This window comes from Dreissena polymorpha, chromosome 10 (genome assembly GCF_020536995.1).
Source record: "Dreissena polymorpha isolate Duluth1 chromosome 10, UMN_Dpol_1.0, whole genome shotgun sequence".
NCBI classification, from domain to species: Eukaryota; Metazoa; Mollusca; class Bivalvia; order Myida; family Dreissenidae; genus Dreissena; species Dreissena polymorpha.
This window is the reverse complement of record NC_068364.1, coordinates 26,936,687-26,953,749: the sequence shown is the minus strand read 5'-3', so window position 1 is coordinate 26,953,749 and position 17,063 is coordinate 26,936,687. Positions and strand designations below refer to the sequence as shown.

The 17,063-nt window shown below is 33.0% G+C and overlaps 2 protein-coding genes across 12 annotated transcripts in view; one reads left to right on the top strand and one right to left on the bottom strand.

The window, feature by feature from the left end:
- Positions 1 to 17,063, bottom strand: part of LOC127847287 (uncharacterized) — a 382,744-nt gene that overhangs the window by 74,775 nt on the left and 290,906 nt on the right. The window lies entirely within an intron of this gene.
- On the top strand, positions 324 to 5,772 carry LOC127847308 (uncharacterized). The gene is made up of 4 exons (XM_052379154.1): positions 324 to 499; positions 3,265 to 3,382; positions 4,637 to 4,743; positions 5,128 to 5,772. Exons 1-4 carry the CDS (start codon positions 448 to 450, stop codon positions 5,334 to 5,336), a joined length of 486 nt encoding a protein of 161 aa, XP_052235114.1. The 5' UTR covers positions 324 to 447; the 3' UTR covers positions 5,337 to 5,772.

Genomic DNA, 17,063 nt, shown 5'->3' with positions numbered 1-17,063 from the left:
AATGTTCCTTATTCTTGATCATACAAATAGTTTTACGAAAAAGACTTGATGCGAAACATTTACAACGGCAGGAAAATATGATGATCGGAAGAAATGCGTTTTAAATATCTTTGTATAATGACACATCAGACCACCATGGCATGCAACTGATTGTCCTTAACTGTTCTTAAAACGAAAGTATCGTCAACACTATTAAACAAACAAAATAAGCACATTTAGAACTTCCCTTATACACTGGCTAGCTTCAGGTACAAAGTATTAATCGATAAATGTTAGAAATTGCCCACCGTAATACGTAACGTGATACTTCGAAAACAAAAGCCTGTATTTGCTGTTCATGCAATTGAGTTACCCGTTATTTTAAATAACCCAGTGCAATCATCGAATTTAATTTAAATTGTACAGGTGAAACATCGACATATGTGACGATATTTATTGATATTCATCATGGATTTTAGACTTCGAAACGTGATCATCCTGCTGGAACTGCTTGTGATTGGTATTTATATGTTCACATCATTTGTCCACAGATTTGTAAAATCATGTTTGTGCAAAGAATACTGACTTTAGCGAATTTTGCTGTAAACTCCTCGTTACTTTTTATTTAGCTAAAATTGTAGCATATATCAAATGCATTTGTTGCTAAAACAAAATTCAACGATATGCTATATAATTCATTTAAAATATGTTATTGCTACGTTTAATTGCAGCCAAGTGTACAGTCAAGAATAAGCGGTAAACACTATGGAGCGTCATTGTGATTTGTATTGATTTCTTGTCAGTAATAAATCAGATACACGCGTGTCTAGTGGTTTGTGATCAATTATTTTACATTGTATTATTCTTCAATATTTACACCAGGTAATTTACTTCTAAATAGCTCAATATTCTTTGGATATTATATGTCAAATGTAATTGGCATAATATAATTTCATATAAAATAATATAACATAGCACCTGGGAACACACTCATTTCACAGATTTGTTTAATTAGGCAAGACTTTAAGCTAATTTTAGAAAATGGCTATATAACAATCAGAATTAACAAAATAAGTTAACAGTGGTTCAAAATTATTTATAATAAGCAATTGACCGTTTCTGTCCGTAATGACAAACACTGTTCATCTGGTATTCTCTACACTAAATATTAACAGCTGTTAAACTATAATATTGCGCAAATCTATCTATACAAATAAGAAACACAGATGATGCACAAACTAAAATTAAACTATACCTGTATGTCTGTAAATCGAGTAGGCAAAACGAAAATCAACGGAACTCTCTATTAAAAAGTTGTTAAAGGGACATATTAAGAGTTAATATGGGATTTAATTTCAAAATAGAAAATATGTTCATAAATGCCTGCTCCACACATATATCACGTTTAATAAACGCTAATTAAAATGCTTTTTCATAAAATTAAATTGTTGTCCTCGGGTCACTTTTGGCAGGCACATAATGCTTGTCAATCAATATCAAACGTCGTTATTCCAATAAATTTAGTTTTGCGTGTTTGTCTATCTACAGAATATCATTGTTATTAATATTGTACTGCGAGCAGAGCCTTTCACTTTCGTTTTGTATAGATTACAAGCAAGGGTTAATGCTTTTGCTATTGTAACATGCGTGAGCTATAATTAATATGTTTAATAAAACCCGCTTACTATAATATAGCAACATAAACACAAACAATCATATTACAATTACTATCATGTATTGTTATACAACTCTCAAACATATACACACTGATATCTATACATGTATCATAAGTATGTGCCTCGTAGAATGAATTGTGTAATTTGGTTAAGTAAAAAGTAGCAGTATTAATGAACAATTGTTCATATTAAGACCTTATACATAAATGTAAGAAACACACAGTATACTTGATATGTTGTTTTACTAAATTATCTTTATAACAATTTCACGTAGTTACACGTATTTGATTATATATACTATCAATAGTTATTAAAACCGTACAACAATATTGTGTTGCAATATAACGTATGGTAACTTTGTATAATCATGACTATTTACTTTGTTAACACTGTACGCTTACTTTGTCCACTTGGGCTTTTGGCCTTCTGGATGTATTGTTAAATAAACTTGTTAACTTGTATAACTAAAATGTATACGAAGTACCTCTTTACGCATGCACACTATCGATAACATGACTTTAACGTAGTATAGTTCATATCGAAGTAGGCTAACTTGGTAGGCGTTAATTCTATCAGAAGATAACACGTTATCTACGTCTCTGATTCTAGTTCCACTGGAGGCGTGTATTGAAAAGTATGTTTGGCATTGCATATGTTTTATGAATGCTTTTATAAACATAACAAGAGGAAATATGCATGATTTTAAAACATGTCTATATTCAGGGGTAAATCCCGTCGATATGCCACTTTAACCTACGTTTGAATGTAAATAATATGCTTCCCTTTATCTGTGTACACAAGTATTAAAACAGTCCAGTACAAAAGGGAAGGTAATCTGCCACATAACAACGTATAGCACAGTCATCCAAAAAAAAATACATGCTATGAGAATAATAGTGATCGAATTGTTCACATGTTACTTTTTCCAGTGTTGAAGATGCTCATATTATAACAGTACAACGAACATTTTTTACCATCGATGCGATGTAGATGAAACGTGTATGTATTTTACTGTCACAAGCTTACAGGTTCATTCCAGGTTTATCTGTCGAATACTTTAAACGGAATTTTCTTTTATAAGTTACATTTCTAAACGGCTACAGCTGAAAATCTGTGAAAATCTAGTTGTTTGCGTCTTTTAAAGAAATTAGATAATTTATGTTAATGAAATCGGATGTGCTGATGCGTATTACAACTATGTTGCTCCTATTTTCCTTAAGCCGTTGACTTAAACTGAAATATCTTACATTTATTGCTTTTGGTTTGAATTGTGATGCTATGATGTTTCTTTTTGTTTACACGTTAATGGTTTGTGAATATCGCTGGGCCATGTGTGAGTTTTGAGGCTAAAACCCCAAGCTATTTGCATCAGCTCCGACCAAGCCGTTGTCCTCTGTATAATTAATTTTTGTCCTACTTAGTATGAGTGTTTTACCTCGTGATTGTTTTTTTGTGTCACAAGCCCTAAATAAAGGACCTCGTGTTGTGAAATAGGACCTCCTGTTGTGATAAAGGACTTCGTGTTGTATTCCTTGTATTGTGATCAGGTTTCTCTATTGGTGATGCAGTTGATGTTTCATCTCGTTTATATCTGTTTATAATTAAAAAGTCGAGGTCTGCTCGCAAGCGTTCAACAGCGGTTACAGAAGTTACAGCAGCACAAGAAGGTACGGAAGTTACGTTCCCTACAGCGGTTACAGAAGTGACGTTCTCTACAGAAATCCTAAGTAAGTACATGAAGGATGTTGAAAACATTTGATATATTCAGTATTCGGATAGACACAAGTCCTCGTGAGCTACTAGTACTGTGGTCCCAATGCCATGTTCTCTGTACAAACATTATATTTAAATCCTAGTGAGTATCAAGTGCAAAGGTTCAAATTCTGTGTTCACTTTGCAAATTATAAAGTCCTATTAAATATATAGTGCTATACTCCCAATTATGTGTTCAGTTGGCAAAGTTTAAATTCCACGTGATTTTATAACGTCATGGTACCAATGCTGGGTTGATTTAACGGTTCACAGTCCCAGTGATTTGATTTAATTGATGTGGTCTCCATTATGTGTTAACTCAACAAACTATATTGTTCTGTTTGTACCTTAAAAAACTAGTTGTGTGGTCCCAATTCTGTATTCACTATACAAAGTTTAAATTTCTAGTAAGTTTCTAGTGTTCTGATCCCAAGTTTATGTTTACTTTACATAATTTTAATTTCCAGAGAGCATCTAGTGCGCCAGCCCCATTTTTATGTTCACTTTAAAGGGACCGTCAACCACAAAAGACGAAAAAAGAAAAGTTCAAAAATACCTTATTTCTTTACAATAATTAGTTTATATTGATTAAAATATCACGACTGGTATATCACGTTACTTAAAAATTGTTAAGTTTTCGTATATTCAGTCTATTCGGTAATACAATTTTACTGGATATGTCTACTAGTAAACTACCAGTTAACTTTATATAACGCAGGTAGATTGATAATCATCGTCACGTGGTAAACCCAGGAATACAAATTGTGCATTCGTTGTGAACTGTATATATTTTATATGTAAAATGATAAATCTACTTGCGTTATTTATTGTGTGTATATATCTTTATGTCACCTTCTTTCGCGATGTACTTTCGATTTCACACTGCGAAATGTTATTACCGAATATATAAAAAATATGAACTTTTTCAAGTAATGTAATATACCAGTCGTGATATTTTAATCAGTATACGCTAATAATTGTAAAAAATAAGGTATTTTAGATTGTATTCTTTTTTCGTCGTTTTTTTTTGACGGTACCTTTAAGACGTTCATTGTGTTAAAATCGCAAAGCTGTAAATGCTCTATCTCATTTTAACTTTCTTCAGTCCGACGCTGTTTTACAATGCTTACTTACGGCAAAAAATAGTGTACACTACGTAAGAAGTTGAAATTATATTATTAAAATATGTGAATGCGCTTTGCCCTATGATATTAATGACCAGTTTATAGAATTCGTTCAAGCGCCGATTACACCAGCAAAGGGGGATTCATCGCCGGCATGGTGGTCCTGGGGATAGGTTGTTCCGCCGCCATTGTAATCATCATTCTTTGCTTACGTAAGTTACAGACCGCTCCTTGATAAATGAATGCAACACGCTTAAGCAACAAAACATGATTCTCTACAAGTGCATTTTCAGACTTCCAGTTTCAGACAACGCATACTGATAGTTTACACCATGTATAATGCAAAGTTTAAGACAAAAAGAAAAACATCCATTATAAGTTTGCGCATGTTACTCGTTGTTTCCAGTCGAAAATGATCGGCGATTTTGATGCAGTCTTAAAACCAGCTCCAACATTGTTTATAAACCATTAGTGATACAAAAAAATTGTTAGAGTTATGAATGACGCAAATATTTTCATACGCATGTATTTTATGCTATATTCTTAAACAATAAGGTTATACAAATGCAATTGTTTTTTTTTTAATTTCGTTTCAGTGAAGAAAAGAGGCATCATTTGCTCTTCCTCTAACAGGCCCACAACCCCCAGCTCAACAGTGGACACATTGAACAAAGGATTCATTTATAGCAACAACTTTACCATGGGGTACGTCAACTCGCCTCCACCTCAGACACACTCAGATATGTATCCCCCGTCGTCATACTCAAACGGAAATGCCTACGAGCCAGAGCCCGACTACCAATGACTGTGTACCAGTGAGTGCCCAAAACAGACATTGTCGGAAGCTAGAGCTGCAACGATTCTGTCAATGCATCATCACAACAGATGATAACATTTAAAGTTATAATTACGCAAAACCACAATGTAAATGATTGAATCATTTAAAATACACTTTCGTAATATATAGATTATAAATACGTAGTAAGAAATTATCGCATAATAACAATGTGATCGAATGTGTAAGTAGTGTGAATTTTCTAAAACGTGTTATTGTAAATTACATAATTTATGTTTAAATCATATCAACTCCGTTTGATAAACAATCATGTTTGATATAATTTCATAAGTTTAAAAATTATGGTTTATTATAGATATGTAGAAGCTGTTTTCTTCTATGTAATTTTCTATGATTTTATGTTTGTGTGATATTTTCTTTGAAAATAGCAAACTTTTTCTTTCAACTGGTCAATTAAATAAGAACTTTTGTTTATGTTGCTTTTACTGTTTTACATTTTTAACAGCAATTTCAGTTGTGTTTTCAATTTCACTTTTTTGACTCACATAAGTACAACGTCACAGTTTTGCTCCAGTCAAAATGAAATATATCACGTCAAGTCAATTTTATTTTGTAAACAAAGGCCTCCGGTACAAAATACATAGTGATACAATGTTACTAAATATTATATCATATCGGAGCTGTGTCTAGTACATATTTACAAAAATACATACGGGTTGCGTTAATATAGCAATATTCATGATAAAGTAATTCATAGTTTAGATATTAACATAGTTGCGGTTAGAACATATCTATACATAGGAAAACACATACACAAACAACAGCAACACAGGCAAAACAGCTGATTTAATATATCCAAAGTTTTTTATTAGTTATTGATAATTTTCAATAAATGGAACACATATATACTAAACTTTTTAAAAATAGTTTCATCATTAGAGCTCATTAAGTTATACAAGTTTTGCAGTGAGTCGCCTGAAGAATACTAGCTATAAAGATAATTTAATCGTATTTCATTGTACTTGGTACACTTTAAGAAAGCATGGTATTCGCAATCCAGATATCGAACTTCGTTTGTAGAACAATCATTACATATTCTGTTCTCTTTGTGTACATTATCTTGTCTACCCAGTTCGATGTGTAATATGTGGTTTGAGGCTCGGAATTTAAGAAGTGCTATCTTATATTTTGGTGTTAAATCAATCGATCGATAAGTACTTTTCTGTGTTAAGAAGGCTTTTGTAATGTTTGTAATGATGACATCGACTCGAGTTTGAAACGTCGTCGTGCCATTTTTGCGTGCAACAATCAATAATGCGTTGCTTAAAAGATGATATTAACATGTTTTTATCACCAACATCTTGGCTTATTTAAGTATAACCAAATCCGTATGTGAACAACAAATTTCTTATTTTCGATGCCCAGCAGATTCGCCCAGCGTCATCAAGTAATTTTAACATTAAATAGCAATTTCTCGGATAACTTTGCGCGGGCATTTGTAAAAGGTTACACCAATAACAAATACAATTCGTAAAATAATTTACACACAATAGATGTCTACCACATTCTCCCAACACAATACAATAATTTATGTTTTTATTAAGTTTCAGGATTTTTTTTACAAAAAGTGGTGTGAACAGTTTCGATTGCTTGTATGTATTCATATCCCCATATTTGATATCCGTAACAAAGAATGGGTTATATCATGGAATCAAAATTGTTGAACATTTCGAGAGGTTGAAAGTAACCAAATGACTTTTGAAATTTATTTATTGAGAATATAGCCTTTTGTGCTTGGGCAGCTAGCTTATTAAGTATCAATTTCCATGATAATAAAGAGGTAAAAATAAGGCCCTTATACTTGTATACTGGTGTTGTTTTGACGTCTTTGCCCCGAAAATACCAACGTTCGAACGTTTTTAATACTCCACCATTACGAAATACGATTATCTCGGTTTTATTTAGATTTACTTGTATATAAGAGGTGATCGTATCTTCACATCTTCGTCTTCATACTTTTTACTAATTTGCTATGCTATGGTCGTTGCATTATTTTAATGAAAAATAGAAAAATAAATATGTCCCTAGTAATGTCAATTATGTGTTTACAATCACAAACAGAAATCAATTAAAAGAAACGAATAAGTACTTCATAGCTCTTGGTCAAGATTGCCCTGGGCTGCTCAAATAAGTTGAAGGCAACATAATGATGCGCACGAATGTTACAGCATGTTCAAATATAACTGAAGATTGCTTCGTAAACATTGTTTCACATGTTATGTCATGAAATTATATGTATTCATATAATGACATAACTATTCTATTTGACTTACACACGCTTCATGCTTGATAAATATCAATTACAAGGGTTCTATTCAGAGATGCTAAACTTTGCACGATGCGTTAAAGCCACGTCTTCCTGTCTGTCGTGGTTAGTTTTGTTTCACAAGCGCAAAATATAAGGTAGCTATTTTTTTTATATTTTTAGACAGATAAGTAAAAGAGTATTAACACATTTGATGATTTTTATATTTCTGATAAAGTGATTGTAATATTAATATAAAGAAGTGAAACTCCAGCTGCTGAAGCAGTATTGCATTCTCATTATATACAGTTAGTTGGTCCTTTATTTGAGGAAAGTGACCAATTGCCTAAACAGTACAAAATAGCACAATACAAAACACTATATAAACATATAAGAATTAAGCACGGATCAACGCCTTGGAACGGTCAACGCAAAGCATTGGGGGTTTTAACCGGTTTTAGAGCGCTAAACCTCACACTTGGCCAAGCAATATTTATGATACATATAAGTGTAAATAAAATTTAATCTCTTAGCATTGTAACTCAAATTAAACAATAATAAAAGGGAATTAAAACACATTCAATTTAATTACCATTTAATAACTCAAGGGAAGGAAAGAGACCAGAGCAACAGAGTTACAACTGTTTGAGGAACGATGAAATGAAACTAGGAACGAGTTTCAACTACATCGCTTCTTTTTAGAAAAAGATTTAAGAATATAGCATTATATAGTTAATATTTCAGATCATCATCGCGAAAATACAGGTAGAAGCAGCAATAATGGGTGTAAAAGATCCAGATTGCATAGCTTGGTTGTTTATTTTATTGCTAAAACAAATTAAAAATTAAACAAGAAACACCCGTCAGAGAGAAGATATTAATGAAATTTAACGCTTTAAACCCGATGACACATGCATGTAGACTAAAACTGTGAAAGTGTATCGTATGAAGCAATATAGAAGTGTTGTCGTAAATAAAATCAAGGAAGCCAAAAACGGTGAAAGAGTATCGTATGAAGCAATATAGAAGTTTTGTCGTAAATAAAATCAAGGAAGCCAAAAACGGTGAAAGAGTATCGTATGACAAAATTGAGAAGCGATGACACGATGACGTGAAAAAAAATCCAGGGGCACTTCTGTAAAATGAAAAATAAAAATATTAAAGGGGCGGTACTGTAAAATCTCAATACCAATAAAACCCGCTTAGGTGATTGAATCTTAAAAAATCAAAAATATAAAATAGTCATTTCATTAATAATTCCAAATTTTAAGAGAAGAAAGCTATGATATATCGAAAACCAATAAGCATGTGTTTTTAAGTACCATACGTTATAATCGATTTTTCACACGCGCGCTTTTTCCGTCATGGCACGGAAATTGATTCAAACTGTAGTGGATGTTTAAAAAAATACATAACAAATAGTATAAGTTCAGAATTAAACGACCTACTGTAGGAATTGATAAACAGTTATTAGTGATAGCTCTACAAGACGAAATCAGGTGCAAATATTCCTATGACTACTATAACTCGGAATAAAGTCGCCGAATTAACTAACAGGCAGCAACACATATTAATGCTTTAGCATTATGCTCTTTTAGGTTGTTCTAGTGAATATATCTGAACGCTAAATTGAAAGATATATAAACTACCGTTTTACTTATATTCATAGGCTGTAAGATCTACCATCTAGTGAAATTTCCCTTCCCTTTATTATTCTTTGAAACAACAGGTGAATATGTTTACATGCGCTTATCAGCCGATTTTTTTTGGCACACTGTGTACATTAATCCACGCTTATATACATCAATTTTAATTTATAAAAAACATGTCAAGACACTGAAAAACAATAGTTCATTATGTTCTACTTCTAACCCCATCTTACCCCGGACAACCGGATTCCTCGCGCCCACATTGGCGACCAGGGATCGTTTTCCTGTCGGGGAACTAAAAGTAGTTGGGTGGGGCCTGTAATAAACACAATTCCATTTATTTCGAGTATTTTATTTAGACGCCATGAAGTACATTGGGTGGTATTTATGAAAATGAATACATATAAACAAAAATGAAAAGCTACAACATTTATTTACGTAGAATTTAAACATGCCAGAATGTTCGGAACATCAGTACAATATCGCAAAATTCACAAAAAAATAATTCCACAACTAAATAAATAATTAAAAAAATAAAGACCATATTGGCCAATAATTTTAATCTCTATCACATATTAATATGTGCTGACAAACACACATATTTTTGATTGCGCATCTCTCATTCTTACTGAACAATACACGTATATCATCACATAACATGCCTGGACGCACCGAGGACTCGTTTTGGATTGTTACCAATACACGGTGCCTATACCACGTGACTTTATCAGATCTGCGTTGGGAGAATAAAGCGCGACCAAGATAACATTTCTAAACATGTCTTTTAAATATGTCACCATTTTTTATGGAATAAAGTGGAGAGCCCGCTTATTCGTGAGAGTAATCTATAGGTATCATTATTTTGTTTAAACAAATAAGTATATTTTCAGTAAAGTGCAACCGCGCGTTTGTAATATGAAGTCCCCACACAGTTCCGACATTTTGTCTAACCGTTCAAACCGCGGTTGCACTTTACTGAAAACATACTTATTTGTTTACCAAAAAATCAGGATACCTATAAAAAAACTCTCTCGAATGAGCAGGCTCTCCACTTTATCCCAATACAAATGTTGAAATATTTAAAAAGATATCCTTAAAAATGTTAACTGGGTCGCGCTCTATTCTCACAACACAAACCTTAAAAAGTCACGTGGTATAGGCACCATGCAATAGCAATCGGTAAATGATAAAAAATAGTAACGGTTTTCAACGATAATTTGGTTGACACGTGTATTGCAAACATAGCGTTTACAAAACGCTCTATATATCAAAAGATGATTCGGTCTAGTAATAGCATGCTAGCGTCTTATGGAAAAAAGTCCTGCGTGTGAATCTCATTTCAGACAACGTTTTCATACAACTTGTTTGCTTGCTGTTATAATTATGTAAAACTATTCCAAATACGCAAGTTGTGTTAGTAAATCATTTAATGATGTTTTTCAAACAGACGAAGGTCTGTTAACAATACCCTTTAATATAAACTAAACCGTGCATCAGAACATTCAGAACAGTAAGCCCAGTATTAAACGCGATCGCGATCGCAGAATTCATACCTGATCAACGGATCAAATTTCTATTAAAACAAACCATTATAGAGAAATACAGGTTAATCTATCAATTTGGTGATACAACCAAGGTTCCCAGCAAGGCATTCTGAATCCGAAACAAGTATTTGGAACACTGCTCTCTGTCATGCGTTGCTGAACCCACGTGTAATTGTCAATTTATTGTCTATGTGAAGTGTAAATCGCAGTGATAAATAACTGTAAACAATATCTGAGAAATTACTTGGGTTCATCAGTGATTCATGATATAATTTGAATAAAATTGATTATACAATGTGATGTTTTTTTGTATTATTTAATTTAGTTACAAAATAATATGTACTTGATTTAAACTTGTTTTTAGAATCATTAGTCTGTTAGCGAATTATTTTGTCGGCCGTGTTCGGTTAAAAAAGAACCAAATCGTTTATACTATAGACAATTGAATTTAAGCAAAATAAAAACATCAATGACTTATGTGGTTCCATACTTTATTTACACACGTGCTGTTATCGCAAACATATATAATTTGCATTTTATTGCTACATCTTTAATAGTTTATATCATTTTTATTATGCAAATAAAAGAAACGTATTCGTGTGCATGGATGGTGAACTTATTTGTGTATCAATCACATCCATTTTGATTTTTTGCAACGTATCTGTTAAAGTTGTACCGATTGCATACTTTACCTTAGAATAAGGTTCCACCAAATATTAAGGAATAATAAATACAGAATAACACCGATCTGCATTTAAACCAGTTATTTTTGCTATACATTTGATGTGTGACTGTGAGAATTGTACACGGTTGTGATTTATATATGTTTTTATTGTTTCACTACATCGGTTTGTTGTTGAAATGCCTGTTTGTTCTTTGTAGTTTCTTATGTACTTACACGAAATAAAATAAGAAAATATCCAAATGGTCTATATAGTTATAATAATACATTTTTCATTAAATAAATATAACACATTACTTTGATGTTGTAATATTCTATTTGGCAAAATGCACATTGCTACATGCAAAAATAAAAAAAAAATGATGCATTCGATGTATTAAAATTAAATGATTTGCAGCATGCTTTGTGTAAGAATTAAATTTCCTTGCATATTTGCATATGACATATATTTAATTATTTTATTAACTTATTTGAAGACAAACTCGTACGTTTTTCAATCTCTTCAAAAATATGTTTTCATATCTTTTTGGAAACCACTAAAATAAGTTATCATCACATACCACATGATCCGTTGGTACAACTTGTGAGGTATGCCTGTCATCACTTACCTCATAATTCGTTGGTACAAGTTGTGGTGTATGCCTGTCATAACATACCTCATGATTCATTGGTTCAGCTTGTGAGGTATGACTGCCATAACGTACCTCATGATTCTTTGGTACAGTTTGTGAGGTATGCCTTTCATTACATACCTCATGATTCGTTGGAACAGTTTGTGAGGTATGCCTGAGATAACATACTTCATGATTCGTTGGAACATTTTGTGAGATATGCCTGTCATAACATACCTCATGATTCGTTGTTACTGTTTGTTAGGTATGCCTGTCATAACATACATCATGATTCGTTGGAACAGTGTGTGAGGTATGCCTGTCATCACATACCTCATGAATCTTCGGAACAGTGTGTGAGGTATGCCTGTCATCACATACCTCATGATTAGTTGGAACAGTGTGTGAGGTATGCTTGTCATCACATACCTCATGATTCGTTGGTACAGGTTGTAAGTATGCCTGTCATCACATTCATCATAATTCGTTGTCCCTGTTTGTGAGGTATGCCTGTCATCACATACCTCATGGTTCGTTGGTACAATTTGTGAGGTATGCCTGTCATCACATACCTAATGATTCGTTGGTACATTTTGTGACGTATGCCTGTGATTACATACCTAATGATATGTTGGTACAGTTTGTGACGCAAGTCTGTGAATATTTACCTCATGATTTGTCGTAAAAACGTGTGAGGTATGCCTTTCATCACATACCTCATGATTCGTTGGTACAGCTTGTGAGGTATGCCTGTGACCACATACCTCATAACTTGTTGGCACAGTTTGTGATGTATGCCTGTGATCACATACTTCATAATTCGTTGTTGCAGCTTGTGAAGTATGTCTTTCAGCACATACCTCATGATTCATCGGTACAGCTTTGAGGTATGCCTTTCATTACATACCCCATGACTTGTTGGTACAATTTATGAGGTATGCCTGTCATCACATATCTCATGGTTTGTTGGTACAACGTGTGATGTATGCCTGTCATCAAATACCTCGTTCTTGAGCAAAAGACTCGTAAATGTCCTAAACAATATATGGACTAACCACAAATTGTATGAGTCCTCTAAGTTCTCCGTTAATATATCTCCTGCTTATATTAATCTAAACACATACTTCTGGCCTATAAAGCTTAAATAATGACACGTAGTTTTGAGCTAGGGACACATATTTACGCCTGACATTCCCTCTGCACATGCTGATCATTTGCTGTATTCCAACAAGCCAACAAAAAATAAATGGTTTTACAGTATGATGCTTATTGAAAATATTTAATACTGTATTTTTGCACTTGATATATAAACTGGATAATGGTGTGTTTAAAAACGAAATATGTGCATAAGTACCTTTGATGCTAATTCTATCCATTGATGGGTGACTTTTGGCATGCAAGGAGAATTTGAGCCTTGTTCTAGGAAAAAATAGGCTGAATACATGTGCTAAAAGTGTCTTCCCAGAATAGCTAATGTGCAGTCTGCACATTATAATCATGGACAACATTTTCGCTTTCATGGTTTTGTTTAAAGGAAGTCTGTTTTAACTAAAAATAAAGTTAAGGCGGAAAGTGTATTCCCAGATTAGCTTGTTAAGACTGCGCAGGCGAATCTAGGAAGACGCTTAACACATATATATGCAATACGCCTTGTTTTCCAAGCGCAAGACTCTTTCAAAATTAGTATCATTGTAGTCATTTGTTATGTATTCATCTATAGTTGATGTAGATGTTTTTTATAATTATTACTGATTTTGTTAACATTGGAATAAACAATGTATCAAAGTGATTTCCTATGGTTTATTACTTCACAACTCACTTCTTGGGATATGTGAAAAGTCAACAGATGTGTGCTCATGTGAGTCTTGCTCTTGAAAACGGGCTTTATGCATGAGCGTAAAGTGTCATCCCAGTCTGTGTCATCTGCACAGGCTAATCAGGGACGACACTTTCAGCCTAGAGTTGTTTTCATTAAGAAGCGACTTCCCTTAAACCACACATTCCATAAAAGTGAAAGGTGTCTTCATTAATAAGCCTGTGCAGACTGTACAGGCTAATCTGGGACAGCACTTTACACTCATGCAGTAAGCCAAGGTTTCACAGAATGGGTCTTTTCAAAATGTGCAACCACATTTTCTCCCATGTCATCAATACAAAATGTGCTATAAATTAAACAGTTTTTTGAAACGATAAATAATAATAGGTTAGTGTTTATTATAGATCATGTTTATCATGCGAGGCTTATAAAACAAAAAGCACGAGCTTTGGCGACTGCTTTTTTGTTTTCGCGCCGAACATGATAAACCTGATCTATAATCAACACTAATTTATTATTCTATTTATCCCACTGTTTATTAGGTAAACCTTTTTATTTACACAAAATTAGATTGTATCAGTGTTTGTCGTACTTTGATAGTGACTGTAGTGTAACCGAGGTCAGTGTATTACTCCGCATTCCAAAAATAACCGCTGATCAAATAATCATTTTTTTAAATCAGAATATCGTTCTGTGGCAAAGAGTCGTGCGTTATTAATTACAATTTTATTCATATTTAATTGCAAATCTAAAAGTTTTATAACATCAATATAACATTTAGGTATTAACAAGGAACTGCATTAGTTTACAACGTAGCCTAACAACATAGCCGTTGAATATAGCAAAACTTCAAAAAACGGGGCTTTAATCAACCGAATTCGCTGTAAAAGTGGGATATATATATTTTATTATGTGACAAAACTTTGGTACAAATTGCATTTGATGCTATACCAGGATATACATAGAAGATAATTAATACACATACTGTTTAATCTGTATACAAACAGATGCCAACAATCAAGATTGATATCACTTGCATAATTAACTGAGGAAAAACTTTAATTTGCCTTGAATGTATTTGTTGTTTATTTGGGATTATATTTTTGTTAACAAACTTTTACATTTTTTTTCTAATGAGAAAAAAATATGATTAGTTCAAATATAATCTAAACAACACCAAAAAGTGTCCCAATAGTTACTAAAACAGAGTTTCTAATTTTTTGAGAAACAGTTTAATTGTATTAATACTTAATAGGAATAGAAAATTAATTTTATTAACAATAATTTAAACATTCGTGTTTTTAAGGAATTTAAAATAAATGTTCAAAGAACACCGAAGAAGAAAAATGAAATGAATATATGCATGCTGAAAAATATTGTGTATAAACAGTAACAGTATAAACATACAATAAAATACACAAACAATATGCAGGTATGTGTGGACATTTTCTCCGGACATAGTCTATTAATAGACACACATATTGTGAAATTAGAGCTTCAATAGAAAAAACTAACTACATATTAACAGTCAGATTTGGTAAATAAATATATAACAAACATTTTAGAATGCACAAAAAAGAAGCACACACAGAACTTCAGTTAGGTAAATAAGTACAGATTATGATAAAATGTGTTATCTTGTGTGCATAATTATAAAATAAGAAATATCTTCAATTAATCTTCATTTTATAATTGGCTATGTTCATGCTTAGAAATTAAACTAACCTTACCATATACTTATAGGTGTTTTGCTGTTAACCAAATTTAATGTTACAAGCAACTCGACATCGACTGTTAACATCGAAATAAAAAGTAGATTCACTCTTTATAACACTTCGTAAAAGGACCCACACTTAATTACACTTACTTCTTTTAAGGCCCCCCACTTAATTATACTTACTTCTTATAAGGCCCCACTTTACATCACACTTACATCTTAAAAGGCCCCACTTTTAATCACACTAACTTCTTATAAGGCACCACTTTTAATCACATTTACTTCTTATACGGCCCCACTTTTAATCACACTTACTTCTTATAAGGCCCCACTTTTAATCACATTCACTACTTATAAGGCCCCATTTTTAATCACACTTACTTCTTATAAGGACCCACACTTAATCACACTTACTTTGTAAAAGTCACCACACTTTAATCAAACTTACCTTTTATTACGCCGCACACTTAATCCCACTAACTTTGTATAAGGCCCCACACTTTATCACACTCACTTTGTATAAGGCCCCACACTTGATCACACACACTTTGTATAAAACCCCACACTTAATCCTGCTTACTTTGTTTAAGGCCACACACTTAAGCATGCTCACTTTGTATAAGGCCCCACACTTGATCACATTTACTTTGTTTAATGCCTCACCCTTGATCACACTTAGTTTGTATAAGGTCCCATACTTGATCACATTTACTTTGTATAAGACCCGATACTTTAACAAACTTGCTTTATATAAGGCCTTACACTTGATAACACTTACTTTGTATAAGGCCTCATACTTGATCACTCGTACTTTGTATAAGGTGCCACATTTGATCACATTTACTTTGTATAAGGCCCACACTTGATCACACTTACTTTGTATAAGGCCCACACTTGATCACACCTACTTTGTATGAGGCCCCACACTTGATCACACTTACTTTGTATAAGGCCCCACACTTGATCACACTAATTTTTTATAAGGCCTAACACTTGATCCAACATACTTTGTATGAGGCCCAACACTTGATCACACTTACTTTGTACAAGGCCCCACACTTGCTCACACCTGCGTTGTATATTGCCCCGCATTTGTGACATGAATAAAGAGTCAAATAACACAGCCAAATTCAACAAGAAACACGTGAAAAGAAAATATATGATTTTTTTGTATAATGGACCATTTTTCTCATTTGCAATGGCTATGGATATGTTTCAATATATTAACATAAAGAAATGAGCATCGTTATGGAAAAACTGGCAATCAACACAGGCAAAAATCCCGTTAATGCCGAAAGTGTCGTCGCTCATTGAACTGTGTTGACCGGACAGGCTAATCTGGAAATACACTTTACACACATGCATTAAGCCCCATTTTCCCAGAGCAAGGCTCAATATATCCTCGACTAACC

Coding starts and splice junctions, on each gene's coding strand:
- LOC127847308 (XM_052379154.1), top strand. CDS start 448: ATGGATTTTAGACTTCGAAACGTGATCATCCTGCTGGAACTGCTTGTG. Junction 500..3,264: donor GCTGGAACTGCTTGTGATTG/GTATTTATATGT, acceptor ATAATTAAAAAG/TCGAGGTCTGCTCGCAAGCG. Junction 3,383..4,636: donor GTTCTCTACAGAAATCCTAA/GTAAGTACATGA, acceptor ACCAGTTTATAG/AATTCGTTCAAGCGCCGATT.